The sequence below is a fragment of the Carassius auratus genome, unplaced genomic scaffold, assembly GCF_003368295.1.
Source record: "Carassius auratus strain Wakin unplaced genomic scaffold, ASM336829v1 scaf_tig00217322, whole genome shotgun sequence".
NCBI lineage: Eukaryota > Metazoa > Chordata > Actinopteri > Cypriniformes > Cyprinidae > Carassius > Carassius auratus.
Genome location: NW_020529001.1, coordinates 27,501 through 51,033, shown reverse-complemented (window position 1 = coordinate 51,033; position 23,533 = coordinate 27,501). Strand labels below are relative to the sequence as shown.

The 23,533-nt window shown below is 38.0% G+C and overlaps 1 protein-coding gene across 1 annotated transcript in view; it reads left to right on the top strand.

Annotated features, from left to right (window-relative positions):
- LOC113100658 (integrin alpha-L-like) overlaps positions 1-18,913 on the top strand; it is a 38,024-nt gene extending 19,111 nt beyond the window's left edge. The window contains exons 13-20 of the mRNA XM_026265282.1: positions 12,581-12,727; positions 13,554-13,745; positions 17,404-17,534; positions 17,627-17,775; positions 17,848-18,014; positions 18,089-18,211; positions 18,336-18,449; positions 18,605-18,913. Coding sequence (XP_026121067.1) covers positions 12,581-12,727; positions 13,554-13,745; positions 17,404-17,534; positions 17,627-17,775; positions 17,848-18,014; positions 18,089-18,211; positions 18,336-18,449; positions 18,605-18,721 — 1,140 coding nt within the window. The 3' untranslated portion in view covers positions 18,722-18,913. The remainder of the gene's footprint in view (positions 1-12,580; positions 12,728-13,553; positions 13,746-17,403; positions 17,535-17,626; positions 17,776-17,847; positions 18,015-18,088; positions 18,212-18,335; positions 18,450-18,604) is intronic.
- The last annotated feature ends 4,620 nt before the right edge of the window (positions 18,914-23,533 follow it).

Below are 23,533 nucleotides of genomic sequence, written 5' to 3'. Positions count from 1 at the left end.
CACGAACATTATCAGGAAGGCTATTCCAGAGTTTGGGAGCCAAATGTGAGAAAGCTCTGCCTCCTTTAGTGAACTTTGCTATCCTAGGAACTACCAAAAGTCCAGTGTTTTGTGACCTTAGGGTGCGTGATGGGTTGTAGCGTGGTAGAAGGCTAGTTAGGGCCTTATAGGTAAGTAATGATAATTTGTAACTGATAGGGAACTTAATAGGTAGCCAGTGCAGAGACTGTAAAATTGGGGTAATATGATAATATTTTCTTGATCTGGTAAGGACTCTAGCTGCTGCATTTTGGACGACCTGTAGCTTGTTTATTGAAGAAGCAGAACAACCACCTAGAAGTGTATTACAATAGTCCAGTCTAGAGGTCATGAATGCATGAACTAGCTTTTCTGCATCAGAAACAGATAACATGTTTCATAGCTTGGCAATGTTTCTAAGAAGGAAGAATGCAGTTTTTGTAACATGTGAAATATGATTTTCAAAAGACAAGTTGCTGTCTAATATAACACCCAGATTTCTGACTGTAGAGGAAGTAACAGTACATCCGTCTAGTTGCAAGCTGTAGTCTACTAGATTCTGTGTACTGTTTTTTTTTTAGTACAATAATTAATATTTCTGTTTTATCTGAATTTAATAGGAGAAAATTATTGGTCATCCAATCTTTTACATTTTTAACACACTTATCTTAGATAAATTATAAGTTTCATCTGGTCTCGATGATATATATGTGACCAATCACGGAAAGTAGGGACACAAGTCGGTTCTGGGGCATTTTGAGTTATTCACAGATTCTGAAAGTGTAGTCTCCAAGCTTTCCAACGATGTGTAACACATGGAAATCTGATAATATTTGGAGAAGTTAAAGCTTTTTTTTTTTGCTCAAAGTTTGAGCTTTTTTTTTTAAAAAAGCTCAAAAACCCCCTTCATAGCAACGACAGACACAACGGGAAAAATCGGACCGCATACTATTAATAATAAAGGAGAATGTGCATTGTAAATGTCAGTAATTTATCTTTTTTGACTTTTATACAAAATGATTTAGAGGCTGAAATATGTGAGTTTTATCTTTTTATAAAAAATCTTTAATCTTTCAAATGTGGCCATCATTTTTAATGTTATTATTTTAATGTTTATGTAAACAAAAAGTACATATTGATGCTAATTGTATTTGTTATTTGCTGGTTTTCTACATAAAACTTAGTGAATTGATTTCATTGTGTAGCATTAGGACTTTTTTAACAGGATTCTGTGATAACCGATGAGCTAGCTAATAACAATAGGTAGATATGGGAAGGTCTAAACATGGACTAAACATGAGATAACGTGTGTTCTTAGAATGAACACAAAACGACAAACTTTGATGTTTATGGAAACTCACCCCATAAGAAACAGAAAGTATTCTTGCAGATATCGATGCCTTCAATGAAAAGTCGTTCGGGCACACTTTCTCTTTGTTGGGGTCTTCTTTGTGGATGTAAATCTCCGAAGTTTGCACTGTGCGTCTGTTTGCCTCTAAATGTTACGGATTTTTTTTTTGTCTTTATCCCCATCAAATGTTACTATCGATAAAGTCTCTGATATCTTACGGTCCAACTCGTCTGACGCCAGTCCAATACATTCTTCCTCGTCGTCATCTTCGCTCAGTTGTAGATTAGGCATATTATACAGTCTTATTATGGCGCTTTCATCTTCGCTCAGATCGTCTTCAGAATCAGTGAGCGCTTGTTCGCTACAGCCAGCCAGAGCGCTGCATACTAAGTAGCCACGCTTCCCTCGGAGGGCGGGGGCAATAACAAAAGAAACAAAAGTCGGCTTATCCAGTATGGAAATACAGACAGACAATGAAACACCCCTACTGCGCGCTAGAATCTCCGACAAACTACCTGATTTCAACCCAAAATGTACGCTTTTAAATATACCAATATTGCTATCTCAAACACGGAGAGGCTTCTTTTTGATATCAACTAACAGATTCTGCAAAAAACGAAAATCACCAATTTTGAAATAAAATGCTTCTTTCTCATTTTGTTCGAAAGTTGTGCTGCCGACTTGTGTCACTGGTTTCCGTGACGGGTCACATATAATTGAGTATTATCAGCATAACAGTGGAAACTAATCCCGTATTTTCTAATAATATTACCATGTGGCAACATGTATATTGAAAATAGAAGGGGAACTAGGATGGATCCTTGTGGCACTCCATATTTTACTGATGATAAATGAGATGACTTATTCTTATTTAAATAAACAAAATGGTAGCGATCGGACAGGTAGGATGTAAACCATCTTAGAGCCTGCCCTTGAATACATGTATATTTTTGCAATTGATCTATGAGTATGTTATGATCTATGGTGTCGAACGCAGCACTAAAATCAAGTAAAACTAGCAATGAGATGCAGCCTTGATCTGATGCAAGAAGCAGGTCATTTGTAATTTTAACAAGTGCAGTTTCTGTGCTATGGTGGGGCCTGAAACCTGACTGAAATTCTTCAAGCAGATAATTTTTATGCAGGAAGGTGCTCAATTGAGCAGACACAACTTTTTCAAAACTTGATAGATATAAAAAAATAGATATAAAAGAAGATTTAAAATAGGTCTATAATTTGCCAGTTCACTAGGATCTAGTTGTGGTTTCTTAATAAGAGGCCTAATAACCGCAAGCTTAAATGGTTTTGGGATGTGACCTAAATATAACGATGAGTTAATAATATTGAGAAGCTGTTCTTCGGCTACAGGTAACAGCTCTTTCAGTAATTTAGTGGGTACAGGATCTAATAAACATGTTGTTGGTTTAGATGCAGTGATAAGTTTATTTAGCTCTTCCTGTCCTATAGTTGTAAAAGACTGCAGTTTATCTTTGGGTGCGATGGATGAAACTGAAGTATTAGACACTACATCTATTGTATTTCTAATGTTATCTATTTTATCAGTGAAGAAATTCATATTCATAGTGTGACTGCATCAATTCAAGTCATTACTATTAAACGCTGATGGAATATTTGAATCAGGTGGCGTCTGGTTATTTGTTAATTTAGCCACTGTGCTAAATTAAAACCTTGGAAGTTTGTCCGGAAGGGTCATCAGAGGCTCTTCAAGACTGTTTTGACACCACTAACTGGAATATGTTTAAGCAGGCTGCAACACACAATAACACCACAGACCTCCAAGAGTACTCCAAAGCTGTCACTGCTTACTTCAACAAGTTTATTGATGATATAACCATCACAAAGGTCATCACTGTCCGGGCCAACCAGGAGCCGTGGATGACAAGGGGGTTCTACAGTTTCTCCCCTGGCGCTGGATCTATAGCTGCCCACTACTCCGGGTGTGTGTTCACGGTGTGTTCACTTCTCACTGCTGTGTGTGTGCACTTGGATGGGTTAAATGCAGAGCACCAATTCCGAGTATGGGTAACCATACTTGGCAAATGTCATGACTTTCACTTTCACTTTTCAGAGTCCCAAAGAGACAGAATGCTGCTGGAGCTGGAGATGAGGTGGGCCTGAGGACAGCTATGGCCAACCTATCCCACGGCATCAGTGAGGCTAAAAGACAGTACTCCAAGAGAATAGCCCATCAATTCGGTGACAGCAGAGATACTCGAAGCATGTAGCAAGAGATAAAGACCATTACGGACTACTAGTCCCCACCGGGGACCTGTGACAGGACCATCTCCCTGCTGAACCAGCTGAACACCTTCTTCGCTCACTTTGAGGAACAAAACAGTACCACTGCACAGAAGACTCCTCCTCCTCCTCCCGGCAACAAAGTGATGACGGTGTCCCCAGACAGTGTGAGGAGGTCCCTCAGCAGGTTCAACACATGCAAAGCTCCTCGTCCTGACAACATTCCTGGGTGTGTACTGAGAGAGAGATGGGAAGTCGTGGCCTAATGGTTAGAGAATCGGACTCCCAATCGAAAGGTTGTGAGTTCGAGTCCCGGGCCGGCAGGAATTGTGGGTGGGGGGAGTGCATGTACAGTTCTCGCTCCACCTTCAATGACTTGAGAATAAATGGCTGCCCACTGCTCTGGGTGTGTGTTCACAGTGTGTGTGTGTGTTCACTGTTCTGTGTGTGCACTTGGATGGGTTAAATGCAGAGCACCAATTCCAAGTATGGGTAACCATACTTGGCAAATGTCATGACTTTCACTTTTCAGAGTCCCAAAGACACAGAATGCTGCTGGAGCTGGAGATGAGGTGGGCCTGAGGACAGCTATGGCCAACCTATCCCACGGCATCAGAGAGGCTAAGAGACAGTACTCCAAGAGGATAACCCATCAATTCGGTGACAGCAGAGATACTCGAAGCATGTAGCAAGAGATAAAGACCATTATGGACTACTAGCCCCCACCGGGGACCTGTGACAGGACCATCTCCCTGCTGAACCAGCTGAACACCTTCTTTGCTCACTTTGAGGAACAAAACAGTACACATGGTGCATTGAAACTCACTGATGTCTTCACAGATATTTTCAACATCTCGCTTAGTCAGGCTGTCGTCCCCAAATGCTTCAAAGCTACCACCATCATTCGAGTTCCGAAGAAGCCGTCTCCATCCTGCCTCAATGACTACCATCCAGTTGCACTTGTACTCCCATCCTCATGAAGTGCTTTGAACAGCTAGTCATGCACCACATCAAGTCTGCCCCCCCCCTCCCTGGACCCCTTCCAGTTTGCATATCGGTCGAACCGGTTGACCGATGATGCCATCTCAACTGCCATCCACTCAGCACTCACACATATATAGAAAAAAGACGTCAGAATGCTGTTCATAGACTTCAGTTCAGCATTCAACACAATCATCCCTAAACAGCTCATTCACAAACTGATTCAGCTGGGGCTCAACACTTCGCTGTGCTACTGGCTGTTGGACTTTCTGACTGGAAGACCTCAGGCAGTACGGGTCAGCAGCAACACATCCAGCACCATCACACTGGACACTGGGGCCCCCCAAGGATGTGTGCTGAGCCCATTCCTCTTCAATCTCTCTCCTCCCTCCAGGACATTTATGGAACACATCTTTTCTGCAAAGCCCCCTGCATCGCAGGTGATGCCACCCACCCGTCACACAGCTTCTTCAGTCTGCTGCCATCAAGAAGGAGACTGTGGAGTCTCCAGGCCAGGACTAGCAGACTGAAGGACAGCTTAATTCATCAGGCTGCCCCCCCCCCCTCTTTTGCCCCAGGCACCACTGAACTCTGAACCCCTCCCCCTCTCAGCTACAACATCACCAGGCCCTTCCACTCCCCCTCCAACTAACAAACTCTGACCTTTACCAAACACTTTGTGCAGCATTGGTCTGCTCACTACCTCATTCAAGTACCTCTTAAGTCAGTTTAAATAAATAACTGCTCTCTGAGCTAATTGTCTTTTTAAATCAGTCTGAATAAGCTCTTGTGCACTACAGGCCTATTATGCATCAAACTAAGATTGATGTAAAGACACAAAGCACTGCCATCAAGTTAGCATTTTTAAACATTCGCTCACTACAAAATAAATCATTTCTAATCAATGACTTTATAACCACAAACAATCTGGATTTTATGTTTCTTATTATACATTTTTATTTATAGTTTTAATTTTTTACAAAAACACACAAAAAAACAGAAAAGCAACGGAATAAAACAGCAAAAAACAAAACAAAAAACCCTCTCTCCACAAAGCAAGATATTAAATAATCATAAAGATAGAGATAAACAATAATAAACATAGATTTACATCTAGTCTGTGGTCATATCAAGTTGGGTCAGGATGTTCAGAAAAGGAGTCCAAATAAGTTCAAAGTCATCTAGTTTTCCTCTAATAGAAAGTATAATTTTTTCTGGTGTGCAGTACGACACGAGTTCGTTAGCCCAATGTTTGTTTTTTTTTTTTGGGGGGGGGGGCTGTTGCTGCTAGTAACACAAAATGTTTCATATTTGAGTTCACTTTTAGTAAGGTTACATCCCCAGTAATCCCCCCCACAATTTTTACTCCTTTTCTCACCCAGTTTTGTAAAATTCCATCCGCTAAGGCTGTTGGGATATTGGGATTGTTCATGAGAGGTGAATTTACCAATAATTTTATGTTTTGTCCAACTAATACGTGTAATTGCTGCCAGGCGTTAAATGTAGAAGAAATTATTGGTTTTTGAGTGATTGTTTTTAGTTTCTTTTAAAGGGACAGTAAGTAGGAATTACTCCCATCTATTGGTGAAATTGTATTTTGCATTCAAACTTATTTTGCTCTCCAGCGCCTCGCTTTTTCAAATGCGCGTTGCATCTACGGTAGGCGATATGTACCAAAAAGCTTTGACAGGATGTCTTCTAATAGCACTTCGTCGAGTTTTCCTTCAGGTGAACAGGTGTGTTATTTCAAACAAACTGCAACATGACAACTAACAAACGAATGTTACAGTATGAATTACTGACTGTGGAAAACATGAAATATTGTAATTAGTAGTTATGTCTAATTTATTCGTTATATTTTCTGAATTATATGCATTGTTAGATATAAAAAAAATATTATAATATAGATTGTAACACTGACTTACCTGTCGAGAAGAAAACTGGCCACTTCAGCGTCTCTTTTGAAATCTTTATCCAGCATTAGCTCTTTCCACCTAGAAAAAGCTTCCCCGACATTAACTCTTGTTTTCTGTAATCTACGGTCACGTTTCCTTTTACGTTCTATTTTTGACTGTTTTGGCGATGATGTTTTCTTCTCCTGTGGCGCGGCATATGTATGGTCCATAATAAGAATGCAATCCAGACTTTTAAACTTGCCGGTGCAGTTTCAAGCGCCTCTCACTGCTCTGCACCTGCGTTTCTGGCTCTGACCGAAAACGCGCTGTGGAAACGCGTTGGCTTAGTACTTTTTTGTCCCTCTCTGCTATTATAGTTTTGCAAGATGGCGGAACTACATGGAAGCCTCCGTCAACCTACCCGTCCCAAGTATATAAAGATAATAAATTCTTCATTTACGAGGATTAGTTTAAACATTGGCATAGGTATTTGTACACCATTGTGGGCATATTTATGAATAAAAATATTGATTTTAGATAATAAAATGCCTAAAAAGTTACTTATTGTCCCTTTAAGATTCCAAAAATGGTACGATTATTAATGGATTGTCCTGTAGTTCATGTTGTTCAATTGACATCCGTTTTACTTCATCTGCTCTGCAGTGAAACCACATCCACAGAGCGCGAAGTTGTGCAGCCAAATAATACAATTTAAAATTTGGGGGATTCAAGCCACCTTTGGAATAAGGCGCCTGTAATGTAAGGAGTTTGACTCTCTGTGTTTTTTTGTGCCTCAGGAAGGAAGTAAGTGATTTATCTAATTCCTTAAAAAAGAATATTGGAACCTTCAGTGGTATACACTGGAATAAATAAATAAATTTGGGTAATAGATTCATTTTTATTGTATTAATCCTGCCAATCAGTGATAAAGGGAGGTCCATCCATCTCAGTAACTCCTTTTTAGATTTACACAGCAAAATCCCCAGTGTTAATTTAACACTCTGAGTGTGGACTCATATAAACACTGAAGCAGTGTTAAAAGTAACACTGAAGCAGAGTTGAAGTTAATGAGATAATTAAGAAGTTAATTGAGTTATGATTGGCCATTATTGAAGACACCTGATGTTAACAAGCAGAATCACCAACTGAGAAAATCACAATTTGTGTGTCACCATTATAGTGGTCAGTGTTTGCTTTAGTTGGGATCTTGACCCTTCAGTTATTATCTTTAGATTTTATGTGGCTGTGGTGACTGAATTATATCATACAGACAGACCACAGCAGAGGCAATCATGTGTGCCATTGATTGTGGTTTGAGCTATTTGTTATAGAGTTACCTGAATGCCTGAGTTTAGGTTTCTTTACTGCATACATAAATTAAGTGAAAAAGAGAAGTAAGCAACCCAGCATTTCTGACATAGTATGACATGTTTTTAATAGTTAGTTCGACGTAAAAAAGAAGTCTTTTGTTTAGACACACAGACATCAGGAATCAGCGTGAGCATCACAACAACGGTGACCATCAAAAAAGCATCCATGGCTCCCATCATGCATTGCGGCATGAATAAATTATGATCTGAACTGTCTTTTTAACTTTTTATTCTAACTATATTTTATTTTTGCTGTTTTTATGTTCATTTTTTTGTATCTAGTTTTGTGATGTTCAGAGTTGGTCTGTTTATCTGAATATGTTGTTTGTCACCGTTGTTGAGATTCATACGTTGATTATTGTTATCTGTGTGTGCCTAAAATTAAAATTCTTTAATAAAAAAAAATCAGAATCACTTGCAAGAAATACCTACAAAATGTATAGAAAATACAGATTTTTTCATTGTGGAATCAAAGCTGTGACAATCAGTAATGGAAATTTTACTTTGAGAAAAGACTGTAAATGAGTTCAGTGACTCATGTCAAACAACGATCACATTAAAACATAATCATCAACACGCGATGATTTTTGCTCTTGGTTTGACAAACAAACTTTAAAAATAAAAAGTTACAAGCCAAGATCCCAACTAAAGCAAACATTGACCACTATAATGGTGACACACAAATTGTGATTGTCTCAGTTGGTGATTCTGCTTGTTAACATCAGGTGTCTTCAATAATGATCAATCATAACTCAATTAACTTCTTAATTATCTCATTAACTTCAACTCTGCTTCAGTGTTACTTTTAACACTGCTTCAGTGTTTATATGAGTCCACACTCAGTGTTAAATTAACACTGGGGATTTTGCTGTGCATCGTCTGTGTCACAGACGCTTCCAATTTCTCAATCTGTTCCGTGACTCAGGCTAATTTGCTGTCTATAACCGCTGTGAGAGCGTGAATGATGGTATTAGCATCTGATGTCACTGCCGTAGGCCGTTTTTATTTTATGTTTCTAAATGAAACATGGCTAGAAGACAGCTGCAGTGCAACAATCCTAAATGAAGCAGCGCCTCCTAACTTCACTTACATGAGTGTCTGCAGGACTGTTAGGAGAGGTGGGGGTGTAGCTGCTCTATTTAAAGATGTCTATCATTGCAAGCAAGTGTCATTTGGTCAGTACTTGTCTTTCGAATATCTAGGGATTGTGCTGAAAGGTGCCCCACGCATTCTGTTTATTATTATTTACAGGCCTCCAAAATACTCTCCAGCCTTTGTTGAAGAGGTCACAGAAATGTTATCAATGATTTCCACAGAGTTTGACTGTTTTGCAATAGCAGGGGATTTTAATATTCACATAGATAATGCAGACAACAAAACTACAAAAGAAAAGATAACGGTTCTAAACACCTTTGACCTGATTCAGCATGTGCATGGACCCACACACAAAGGTGGACACACTCTGGATCTAATCATCAGTAGGGGTCTAAACATTTCATCCATTGTTACTAAGAACATAGCACTATCTGATCACTTCTGTATTTTCTATGATATACTGATCTCTGCTACCACTGAATCTAGATCTGTCTCTGTCAGAAGGAGATGCATAAACGAGAACACAAGTGTGCTATTATTGGATTCTATATCTTTAACACCAAGCATTTCTGCAGACTCTGTTGATATTCTCCTTGATTCCTTCAACTTAAAAGTTAAGAATGTTATTGATGATATTGCACCAATAATAGTCAGTAAGAAAACAAACAGACAGAAATCAGTTTGGAGAAGATCAACAGCAGTTCAGACTATGAAAAGACAATGGAGAAAAGCCGAGCGGATGTGGAGGAAGACGAAACTTGAAATTCACTATAGCATCTATAAAACCAGCCTTCATGATTTTAATGTGAAACTAGCCACAGCTAGACAGACTTTCTTCTCAAACCTTATAAACAGTAACTTAAATAACACTCACACTCTTTTTGCCACTGTTGAGAGACTGACAAACTCCCCAAGTCATACTCCCAGTGAAATGCTCTCAGACAGAAAATGCAATGAGTTTGCTTCCTTCTTTTCTGAGAAGATCATCAATATCAGGAAGGATATTAGCACATCCTCAAGTAATGCAGAGGTCAGACAGATTCGGCCAAAATATCAATCAATCAATCAATCAATCACCTTTATTTATATTGCGCTTTAAACAAAATACATTGTGTCCAAGCACTGAACAACATTCATTAGGAAAACAGTGTCTCAATAATGCAAAATGATAGTTAAAGGCAGTTCATCATTGAATTCAGTGATGTCATCTCTGTTCAGTTAAATAGTGTCTGTGCATTTATTTGCAATCAAGTCAATGATATCGCTGTAGATGAAGTGACCCCAACTAAGCAAGCCAGAGGCGACAGCGGCAAGGAACCGAAACTCCATCGGTGACAGAATGGAGAAAAAAACCTTGGGAGAAACCAGGCTCAGTTGGGGGGGCAGTTCTCCTTTGATACTATGTCTATTTTTGAAGCAATTGACAGCAAAATTCTGAAAGACATAGTGCAGCACCTAAAATCCTCAGCCTGTTGTCTTGACACACTTCCCACATCTTTTTTCAAAAGTGTGCTTAATGCTTAGAAGCAGATCTTTTAGAAGTGGTGAACACCTCACTTCTTTTTGGGACATTTCTAAACTCCCTAAAAACTGCAGTTGTTAAGCCCCTCCTGGAAAAGAGCAATCTTGATAACACAATTTTGAGCAATTTTAGACCAAAATCTAATCTTCCTTTTATAGGCAAAATAATAGAAAAGGTTGTTTTTAATCAGCTGAACAAATACTTAAACTCAAATGGATACCTGGACAATTTTAATCTGGTTTTCAACCGCATCACAGCACAGAGACAGCACTCATTAAGATAATAAATGATATTCGCTTAAATTGTGACTCTGGCAAAATATTGGTGCTGGTATTGCTAGATCTCAGTGCTGCGTTTGACACTGTCGATCATAACATACTTCTACAGAGACTGGAAAACTGGGTCGGGCTTTCTGGGATGGTACTCAAATGGTTCAGATCATACTTAGAAGGGAGAGGCTATTATGTGAGTCTAGGAGAGCATAAGTCTAAGTGGACGTCCATGACATGCGGAGTCCCACAAGGCTCAATTCTTGCACCGCTCTTGTTTAGCCTGTATATGATCCCACTAAGTCAAATAATGAGAAATAACCAAATTGCCTATCACAGCTATGCTGATGATACCCAGATTTACCTAGCCTTATCTCCAAATGACTACAGCCCCATTGACTCCATCTGCCAATGCATTGATGAAATTAATAGTTGGATGTGCCAGAACTTTCTTCAGTTAAACAGGGAAAAAACTGAAGTCATTGCATTTGGAAACCAAGATGAAGTGTTCAAGGTGAATGCATACCTTGACTCTAGGGGTCAAACAACTAAAAATCAAGTCGGGAATCTTGGTGTGATTCTGGAGACAGACCTTAGTTTCAATAGTCATGTCAAAGCAGTAACTAAATCAGCATACTATCATTTAAAAAACATCGCACGAATTAGATGTTTTGTTTCCAGTCAAGACTTCGGCCTTCCTAAAAAGAGCATTAGACAGCTGCAGCTCATCCAGAACGCTGCTGCCAGGATTCTGACTAGAACCAGAAAATCTGAGCATATCACACCAGTCCTCAGGTCCTTACACTGGCTTCCAGTTACATGTAGGATTGATTTTAAAGTACTTTTACTCGTATATAAGTCACTAAATGACCTAGGACCGAAATATATTGCAGATATGCTCACTGAATATAAACCTAACAGAGCATTCAGATCACTAGGATCGAGTCAGTTAGAAATACCAAGGGTTCACACAAAACAAGGGGAGTCTGCCTTTAGTTACTATGCTGCCCGCAGCTGGAATCAGCTTCCAGAAGAGATCAGATGTGCTAAAACACTAGTCACATTTAAATCTAGACTTAAAACTCATCTGTTTAGCTGTGCATTTATTGAATGAGCACTGTGCAATGTCCGAACTGATTGCACTACATTTTCATGTAAAATGTAAAATCATTTTCTAACTGTTTTTAAATGTTTTTATCATTTTAAAAGTTTTAAAATTGCTTGTTTTATTTTTATTATTTTTTCATGATTTACCATTGTGTACGAAATGTGCTATATAAATAAACTTGCCTTGCCTTACAGTCATTTTATAATAATTTTATCTGAAGTTTGTTTACTTCACTGGTTTGCACTCTATCTGCCATGAGCATTGTGCTGTTTTATTTAACTGTATTTTTAGTTTTTAGTTTTATAACATGTCTTGCATTATTTGTATAGTTGTATTTTATATTAAATCTTTATCTATCTGTATTTTTATACTCTACTTGTTAGTGTTCTCTGTATTCACAAACGGTCTGAGAGTAACATAAGTTCAATTCTCTGTATGTATGTGCTGTACATGTAGAAAAATTGACAATAAAGCAGACTTGACTTGAAGAGCTGACAAAGCAGCTTTGCAGAAATTCTTGAAGTTAATGTATATTATTTATTTACACATTTATGCCTTACATGCACATTTAGCAGATTAGAGAAACCCATATTGTCCAAGAATCTAGTGTGACCATACTATTACTAAAACATGTTGTGTTGCTAATTCATCTGTGAACATCAGGTTATAAAGATACATTTTAATGTTGTCATGTGTTGATTTCTGGCATCAGATTGGCTCATATTTCGGAGCGTCTCTGAGTGTGTTGGATGTGGACTCTGATGGAGACTCAGATTTCCTGCTGGTCGGAGCTCCATTATTTTACCAGTCTCAACCGAGGGCTGAAGGGAGGCTGTACGTCTACACTTTATCAGAACAGGTACGCACAGATTCATGATTCTCTGAGTGCTGTTCAGTTTAGGGGGAGAAAATGAAACCCCTGACTATACACTGATAAAAAAAATAAATTAAAAAAAACTGTAAAATTGACGGTAAAAAGCTGGCTGTAGTTGCCAGAATTTTACCACTAAAGATATGGTAGCAACATATTGGGTTTTATAGATTTAATTTAAATTTGCATTCAAATCGTATTTCATTACCTGAAATGTTAATACACCATACAATTGATATTATAATATTAATAGGTTTTTACCTGTAGCATTTTTACATTCTTTTGCCATTAAAATGATGGTCATTTTCACAGTGTACTTGTAAAGATTAAAAGCTTCAGAGCATCGACAACAGTGATACTGTCATTTTTATCATCTGTTAGCTGGATAATTTTACAACAGCAATTCCCCCAAAAGTTCCTAAATGGAGAAACTTTTACGTTTTTCTAGCACTTGTAATTTCTTAAAGTAGTATGCTAGCTTTTGCACAACGTTTCAGTCCCTCATTAAACACCAACACACACACATAAATCACTCAAAAGTCCAAGAAACGATACAAGCCTCGATATTGAACTGCATACTTGAAAAATGCATTGGAGCTTCTCAATCATAACACAGATTCAGTTATGATGATATTCGCAGTACAAACACATTTAACTAAGATTTTGGACCAGAAGGCTGCTAGTTGTCACCCATGCATCACTTAATAGCGATTGTCTTTGTAATAGGTTCCCAGTGACATTCGTTACATGAAATTTGTGCTGGTGCTGGTCATGTGCCAATAAATATTATGTTTTCTTAACTCTCTCTTTGTAGAGTTGTCAGAAGACTCTGAATGTGAGTGAATCAACCACTGGCAGATTTTCTGCATCTGTGGCTTCACTAAAGGACCTGAATGGAGACAGTCTGTCTGATGTGGCGGTCGGGGCACCGCTGGAGAATGAAGGAGTGGTCTACATCTATCTGGGCCACAGGACACATGGCATAAACCCTGAACACGCTCCTCAGGTGAGAGTTTGCTGTGCTTCCCTCAAACCAAAACTGTGCTCGCATTTGAGCCAGAATATAGGGGCTCTTGGACCACAGAGTCCTAAGAGCTTCATTCAGGGAACTACCTTGCATGGTGTGTTTCCTAGAGAACCAGTTTCTCTCTACACTGAAAAAAGTAATAAGTAAATTTACTTAATTTTTATTTTGGCAAGTTTTTGCACAAGCATTTTTCAAGTAAATTTAACACATTTGGAAATTAAGTAAATCTACTTAACTAAGTTAAGTAAAAAAAATAATAATAATAATAAGTACATTTTATTGAGTAAAATTTAATTAAATAATATTAAATGAATGCATTTAGCAGACACTTTTATCCAAAGCAACTTACAGTGCATTCAGGCTAACACTTTTCACCTATCATGTGTTCCCGGGGAATCGAACCCCAAACCTTGCGCTTGCCAATGCAATGTTCTACCACTGAGCTACAGGAACACTTCAAGATCTGGTGAAAATAAGTGAAAATTTCACTTACTTACTTTTTTATTTTGGAAAAGTTTTTACACTAATAAAAAACCCGAAACAGATATTCTAGAAATTTCTAAATGTAAAATAATTTTTTTCAAAACAGTTTTATCAAATGAGGGTAAATAAGTATCTCACTTCTGTCCCTTTAAACCAGTTTACAGCAAAGACAGCACGAAGGACTGGATGCACATGATAAATATTCTGCAATTAAGAAAACAGACAAAAGAAATAGCACTGTAAAACCCGATAAGTAAACTTTACTCAAACCGTTTGAGTAAATAGATTGCCTTGATTTAAACCATGTAAGTTTTAAAACTTTGCATTCAAGTAATTAAGTGATTAACTAAGTGCTGATTGTGAATTAGTGATGAACAGCTGCTGTTAACAAACAGAATCACTGAAGAAAAGAGAAACACAAGAACTACTACAACTGACTTCAGACACAGTCTTAGATAAAATACTAAATAAAATACATGAAATCTCTCAAGATCTGATTAAACAACCCACAAACAGCATCACCAGCTCCACTTATTAATAACCAGACTGACTTTATTTCTGTCAGACGTCTACAGAAGATCTTATTGAGAATGAACTAAGGTTTAGATGTTGATTTATTGTTTCATTTGAAGTAACCATGTTAGAGATCAGTGTTTGCTTTAGTTGGGCTCTTGACCCTTGATTTCTGTCTTAATCTTTTCTCTGGATGTTATAACCGTGTGTTGTTTAATCAGATCTTGGGAGATTTCATGTATTTTATTTCAGTTGATTTCATCTAAGGCTGTGTCTGAAGTCAGTTGTAGTAGTTCTTGTGTTTCTCTTTTCTTCAGTGATTCTGTTTGTTAGCAGCAGCTGTTCATCACTAATTCACAATTATCACTCAGTTAATCACTTAATTGCAATATATATCTTCTTTCAGTGAACTCAACTGAATTAAGTTCAGAGTACTCATAACTGTTAGTTTTTTCAACTTAAATGGTTTAAGGCAATCGGTTTCCTCAAATGGTTTGAGTTAACATAACTTGTCTGGTTTTACAGTGTTAATTTAGTTTCCCCAAACTGAGTTTTTAGAAATAAAACCCAGAGGTGGGACTTTCAAGTCACAAGCAAGTCTTCAAGTCATTTTCCCAAGTCCTCAAAGGATTAAAGTTAATGAGATAATTAAGTGACTAATTAAATGATGATTGTGCACTAGTGATGAACACCTGCTGTTATTTAGAATTACAGAGGATCTGGGGCCAGGGGCCTGTTCTTCGTACGTCGCTTATTACATCCGAGATCAAATAACACATTCAAGATGATATCATCGTGCTAATCCTGATCTGGCTAATTGGGTTCTTCGAACACACCTGTTGTGTATGATTAGTATCGCTGGATAGAGTTATCTGAGATAATTGCGCGTTCATGTGTTGTCTTAAAAGGGGATATGTATCAATACTCGAAACCATGATCAGCAGTGCAGCGATTGGCTGGTGGCAAGACGGCAATGTAATGACGTCATATAATTTAAAATGACACCCAACGAAAAACTTGACATATTTCTGGACTTTTATAAGGAAACAGCCAAGCAAACAAAACTACATAAATGTTATAATAGATACATGAAACAGATAATAGATACATGTTTTTATTTTATTAGAATTTTTTTCATGATTCCCAATTATTTAGATTCGCAATTTATAGTTGTGCAGTCTTTACATTTTTATTTCAATGTAGAAATGATCTATTCATTTCATTTTATATTTGGATAGATTTGTTACGTGACAGCATTAATTGAAAGTTTCTTAAGGGTCAGTATCATGTTATCTGCGTCTCCTGCGCTCCATCAAGCCACTCTAATAATAGCAGTCATCACTCAAAATAATGCACGACTATTATCTGTATAGCATGTGTGTAAGACTCTAATACAATTATGTATGTATGTATGTAAGTAATAATTTTATCACAAATAAATATTTCAGTGAGTAAAACTGGACATATGTTGAGTATCAGTTCTGGTTGAAAAGAAGCGATCTAATCCTGTTTACATGAAATAAGCTGCTCCCGAGCAGGTTTAAGCTTACGGACCTGTTGCTATGACAGCAGCTCCGGGATGAGCTTCGAAGAACCAAACGATCCAAGATCACACCAAATCGTCAACAATCAAATCCAGCTAACGGAGTTAGCGACGTACGAAGAACAGGCCCCTGGTCTCATTACAATCAAGTTAACAATTGTTTTATTTGAGTTTTGCATGATCAACCCAGTAAAACAGCAGTGTGCAAAAATAATTACAGTGAATGAAATTTAAGTGCATATAAAATTTGAGCTACACTACTCTGTAGAAACACAAAGACGTCAAGAACCAGCATATGACTCTCAACAGTGGTGACAATCAACAAAATGTTGCATGCTGGGTAACCCCATAGTAAAAACTGTCACCACTGCTGAGGATCATGTGATAAATGTGCATGTCTAAAACCTGAAGTGGCAGTCTCCTTTTTTTTTGTCTTTCAATGTTTGAAGCATTGCAGTGGTGTATTTAGTTCAATAATAGTAATTAGCTTAGTGTTAGTCAACAATCTAAAGATAAAGACTACTTCATGATGTTCAGTCACCATGAGTTATAAACAGAAAAAGCATAAAAATGTCTGTTTCTGCCAGGTTTGATTCAGCAATGCATACGTGTTTGTTATGAAAATAATATTGCAATTCTTTTGAATTAGTACAAGGGTCAAGACACTACCTAAAGCAAACATTGACCAAAAATATGGTGGCATAGTGTTTTTTTTTTTTTTTTTTTTTTCAGTTGAAGACTGTGGCTAAATTCAGTTGTAGTTCTTGTGTTTCTCTTTTCTTCAGTGATGTTGATTATTAACAACAGATGTTCATCCCTGATGTACAATCATCATTTAATTAGTCTCTTAATTGTCTCATTAACTTTAACCCTTTGAGGACTTGGGATATGACTTTAAGGACTTGCTTGTGACTTGAAAGTCCCACCACTGATAAAACCCGTTCCTGCGGTGTAAACACACCAAAAAGTGGGAACTTCCACCAATACTTGAAAATGTTCCTCCAGTGTGAAAGTGCTTAAAGTCGGGATAAATCTGCACAATAATAAGCTGCTTTGACATATCTGTGTGTGTGTGTGTGTGTGTGTGTGTGTGTGCAGCGGATCCCAGCGCGGTCAGTTCTGCCCGGTCTGCAGCAGTTTGGAGTGTCTCTGTCCGGTCAGATGGACATGAATGATGATAATCTGACAGATATCGTGATCGGAGCACAAGGAGGGATCGTTCTTCTCAAGTATGTCATGCTTTAGTTTGTAGAATAAATTATTAGGTGCAAAACTGCCATATTTATCACATTATTAACAAACACCCTGTGTCTCTTCTCAGGGCTCAGCCTGTGATGTCTGTATCTACACAGCTCAGTTTCAGTCCAAAGGAAATCAGTCTGAACTACTTTGAATGTCCAGGTGGAAACACATTTAATGCATTTAATCTCACGTCATGTTTCACGGTGACCGAGAGAACCAGCAGCACAGGTAACATCACTGAAGTTTCAGAGAGTCTCTCTGTCACTTGAAGAATATGTCTTACCCCCTCATGTCTCTCAGGATCTCTGGAGAAGAAGATGAATGTTTCTCTGAATCTGAATGTGGATGTGGTACGAGGAATGAGTCGAGGATTCTTCGATCAGAGCAATGTGTCGTCCAGGACTCTGCAGCAGTTTATCCTGCTGGATTCTGGGTCCTCCTGTTTTAACTTCTCCATCTTCATGCTGGTATGTGTGGTCTATCACAACTTCAGCCAGCCGCAGCAGATTCGGTCTGATGGTGAATATTGTGTTTGTTTCAGCGCTGTGTTGCAGACATAGTCTCTCCTCTGAAGATACGAATGAATTTCTCACAAACTGAGATGTTGTCTGGAAACTCTGTGGCTGTTCTTGACGTTCACAGCAGGACGGAGAAGTATGTGGAGGTAAGCTGAACTTCACATGCCAGCTCTTGTTATATATAATGATGGGAGAAACAGAGATTTCTCAGCTCTGAATAATTTGAACCAATTGTTTGAAATGATGATGATTTAGAGCTGTTTCTCCCAGGTTGCAGTGAAGGTGAATTTTGTCGCTCCACTCGATGAGATCATGTTGATCATCGGCGGTTCCATGGGGGGCGGGATCATCGTGTTCATTATCATATTGGTAGTGCTAGTCAAGGTAAGGACCAGTCAGCAGTCACTTCACACATGATGTCATCATTCACCTCTCACATTCTCAATACAATCTGTATGTACTTTTGTGTATGTGTGTGTGTATGTGTGTGTGTGTGTGTGTGTGTGTGTGTGTGTGTGTGTGTGTGTGTGTGTGTGTAGCGTGGGTTCTTTAAACGGATGCGCCCTCAAGACTTCTTCCAAGCGGATGAAAATGTGACCTTGGTAAAGAAAACGTCGGCAGACAGAAAGAGAATGGAGGGATGTAAAATGGAGTGAAATATAATTTATTTATTGCTTATAATACTTATCTTCATCTGTATTTTATTTTGATTTCAAAGAAGTAACCTTTATAGTGCTAGATGTGGCCGATATACCGGTACAGACATGTAATTTTAATAAAACAGCAAAATTTTTGTGGCTTTAATAACAATGATTCTGTATTTAATTCATACAGTGAATAATAAACAGTGAAGCTCTGCCCTAGTTGTGTGAAAGTGACATGACATTCAGCCAAGTATGGTGACCCATACTCAGAGTTTGTGCTCTGCATTTAACCCATCCGAAATGCACACACGGCATTATTTATGCCTCAGTCGTGGTATTCCCAGCCCGAGTCTCAAACACACAACCCTAGGGTTAGGAGTCAAACTCTCTAAACACTAGGCCACAACTTCATCAATAACTTCACAACATAATTAATGAGTAAACAAATTATGTCATTGAATGAGATATTACTGATTTTGTTTATTGTTTATTGTTGATTTTGACTTATTTTTTATGTCACTATCACAAGACATATGTGAAAAATTATAAAATGTTTTATATTTAACCAAGCTAATTACATATCCTCACTAAACATCTCAAGATTACAATGTCAAAAACACATGGATGAAGCACAACTATTCATCAGTCTTTAGTTTATGTGCCTTTTTTAGAAACTGACTTTCTCCATCGCATATTAAAGTGGCAATTGTTCAATAGAATTCATATAGATTGCATATTTCACTGTGCCAATCTCATAACAGTTTTCGAGCGCACTGGTGAACTCATGCACAATTAAAGAACTGCACTTCAGTCATAGTGTGCTGATAACTGTGCTGTCAGTTCGTTCCTTAGGTTAGAGTTATAATAGTGCAGAAGGAACAATTAAATAATTAGGTAATAGCCTGACTCTAGGATTCCAGTATCCATGCTGTAAATATAGTTATGGGGTGTTATGCTTTCACTCAGTGGCTATGTTTACATGCACAACTTCTGTTTCAGTCGGACTGAATTTATTAATGAATCTGAATATAGCATTTACACTTTATTACTTTTAAACAGCAGAATTTATTTTTCTCCATTTCTCTATAAGCATTACAAAAACGCCCGTCCACACACCCAAACCAGTCATCTGTGGATGAGACTCTGAGACGAGGACTGCTTCACTTCAAGACTGTGTCTGACCATGTCAGTCCCAAACAAAGTTCATGCATGGGGCTCTCTCATTATTTACAAATGCCCAGCTAATATCCCAAAAAATCATGAATGTCCAACTAAATGCCTTATGTGTCGCAGTTAACCCACGGATGATCGTTCTGTCCTCATGTTATATAAACCTGCACAGAGGACCTTCTTACTGCGAGGAGCACTCTATACACAGTGTTGTTCTTAAATTACTAACTCACTTACTGTCGGTTTGTGTTAAAGTCACAGCTCAGACACAGATGGAAGCAGCAGACAAATCTCAGAGCAACTTAAAGATAAAGAGCACAAGGAAAGTAATGACAGTCTGCTCTGTTCCTAAAGCAGTGATTCTGTCATCATTTACTCACTCTCATGTCCTTTCTAAGCGTTTGACTTATTCTCTGTGACACAGAGGCTGAACCTGACTGAGGATGATATTCTGTAACTGGTGAAACAATATTGTAAAAAATCTTTTTTCATTGATGGTCCCCATGTAATTAAAGTTCTGAAGTAAACCCTCCCACAGTCCGGATGTTTTTTTGTTTTGTTTTGATACAGAAGTGAAAGGAAGGTAAAGCTTCTGTTCAGAGCACTTGTCAGGAATGATCTTACACGTGCTGCTATTATTCAAGGTAAGTCAGTAAGTTAGTGACAGCGGGCATTATGGTAACTGGAAGTTTGCGGATTGCACTGAAACTGAACTGCACTTGTTCTCATGGAGGCTGGTGATGATTTGATTATCATGAAATGTACACATATTTTCAGATAAGAGTTACATCACTTCATTGTCACATTGCATCACATCATGACATTACACATATTTCCAGGAATAAAACTCGTTAAAGAATCCTTCCTCTTCATGTGTTGGACCAACAGAGGGCGCTAAAGTGTCAAGCTTCTGGCCTGAATCCAGTGCATTTCTACTGAGATCCTCATCTCACCGCTTCTGCGTGCTTTCCTTTACATTCTCCGTCACACACAGTAATGTCCAGAGCACAACAGCAAAACTTTGAACATTTATCACCAACATGCACTCAAAAAAATGATTTTTCACTTTACCTGAACAATTCATGTTGAATTAATGCCATTTTGGCTATTTTTCATTTCAATATGATTGTGTCATGTTAAACTGTCACTCGTTGGTTTAATGTTTTCATTTTAAAGGAGATGTTCAAATGAAACAATAAATCAACATCTAAACCTTAGTTCATTCTCAATAAGATCTTCTGTAGACGTCTGACAGAAATAAAGTCAGTCTGGTTATTAATAAGTGGAGCTGGTGATGCTGTTTGTGGGGTTGTTTAATCAGATCTTGAGAGATTTCATGTATTTTATTTCAGTTGATTTCATCTAAGGCTGTGTCTGAAGTCAGTTGTAGTAGTTCTTGTGTTTCTCTTTTCTTCAGTGATTCTGTTTGTTAACAGCAGCTGTTCATCACTAATTCTCAATCAGCACTCAGTTAATCAATTATTTAATTAATTAATCAATTACTTAAATGCAATCTATAGCTTCTTTTTCTGAACTCAAATGAATGAAGTTCATGTTAAATGAACACAAATATTTCAAGCTGCTTGAACATCATCCATTGTTGTTAAGATAATGTGGTGTAATCACGTGGAACCACTGTCCACGATTAAATCATGTTCAACCAATGTGCTATTTTTTTGAGTGTGCTTGCAGAATATGAGAGCGATAATCATCTCTGCCACTGCACACAGATGTCTGTACCTCAGCTTCAGGAGGGACTTTAATGATGAGACTGCAGTATAAAGAAACCTCAACAGAAGCTTTATCACAGAATATACTTGTGTTACAGAAACACTGTTTCTCTGAAACACGCCTGACAGTGAATTCAGATGAGCACACTGGATGTTTAAGAAGTGTAGGTACAGAATCACAATCAGAAAGAGTTTTATGGTCAAGGGTGTTTGCAAGGAATTTGTTCTGGTGACAGAAGCTTTCATTTTTACATAGAGACAACAACAACAACACACAGATAGAGTTATTAATGTGAGAATGTACTTGTTCAGACTTCAAATTTGCTGTTTGTTAATAAAGATAATGTCTATTTTAAAATTAGTTTCAAGGTTTTCTGAGATGTGTGCAGGTGTCAGCGGTTCGGTGCTCATGAACCTGCAGAGAGAGCTCACCTGGGCCAGATCTGCAGGAGAGTGGTCTCTGATCTCATTCATCTATTATTTGTTCCAGCACAAAAAGTTTTGGTAGAGAGCAAAATCTCACCAGGTTATATTTTATGAGAGCAGGGGGTTTCTCCTGAAGTCCACCATCATCTCCACTGTTTTGAGTGTTCTGTTATTCATTTATACCAGAAACTCAAGACCGTCCTCAAGCATTTCAGCAGCTATTCCCTTCAGCTCTACACTGTAAAAATGCATAGGTGTCAAGTAATGAAGCACAAATACTTCATTACCTTACTTAAGTAGAAATTTTGGGTATCTATACTTTACTTGAGTAATTGTTTTTCAGCCGACTTTTTACTTCTACTCCTTACATTTTAAAAATAGCTTCCATAGTACCGTATGGCACACACATGGTTTATATATTTTCTGTATGAACCACTTAGACACTGCTGAGAACCAATCTAAAATCTTTTTTTTATTTTTTATTTTTAGATATTGTTGAAGTACTTGAATATATTGAACAAACACAACACATGAGACAAGTACGGCACATTCATGAAAATATCTATTTCTCACCACATTGTAAAATCTTTCAGTACATCATTGTAGTTAGGCTGCATTTTGCATTGAAAATCAGAACATATTCCAAATACAATATACATTATACATAAACCTGTAGATGAGTAAACAACACTTTAGCATCATCTCTTCATAACGCTGGGTATGTCACAGTCAATGTCCTCTCTTGAAATACAGCGAGACAAGAATCTTCTCAAACGGAGAATCCATCCTCACACAGACGCTGCTTCTATCAGGTCACAGGCCTCCTCCATTGCTTGAATGTTGCTGCTCACACTGTGATAGTTGAGTTCTCAGTTCGACACTGTAGTGTCTGCTCACCTGATGGCCGTGTCTGATCAATAGGTTCATATGTGTAGGGTTTAGGAAAGCAGTGTCTTGAAATGGCACAGAAGTGTCATAATGTTAGATTTCTGTGTCTAATGTAGAGAAGTGTGTGTAGTGTGAGGCTGACAATGTTCTTACTGTACAGATCTGGGCTGAGGTTTTGCTCTTTGAGTGTAAGGTTTCACCAGCTGTGTGTTATATTTAATTTTAATGTGTAAGCAATCGTAAAACACTGTAATCTTATTATGAGTCTGCATGAGTCACTTGTCTGGACAGATTCCAAAAATAATATACCCAGCTGTGCAATGAGCAATAATAATTCACCATGTTTAATTAGACAGCACAGCTTCACCCAATTAATCATTCATTTGTTTAGTTACATCATTTATCATTTGAATCAGAGAACAACATAGACACAGATTCTCATCTCCTATTCCCTTTAAGAGTGTGATGTGCTCGCGCCAGGGCGAATCGCTATTTACACGACAGAATCTGTGTGTGTGTGTGTGTGTGTGTGTGTGTTTGTGTGTGTGTGTGTGTGAAATGAGAAGCAGCTGGATTCACTGGATGCACTGGTTCTGAATTAATGAGGTTC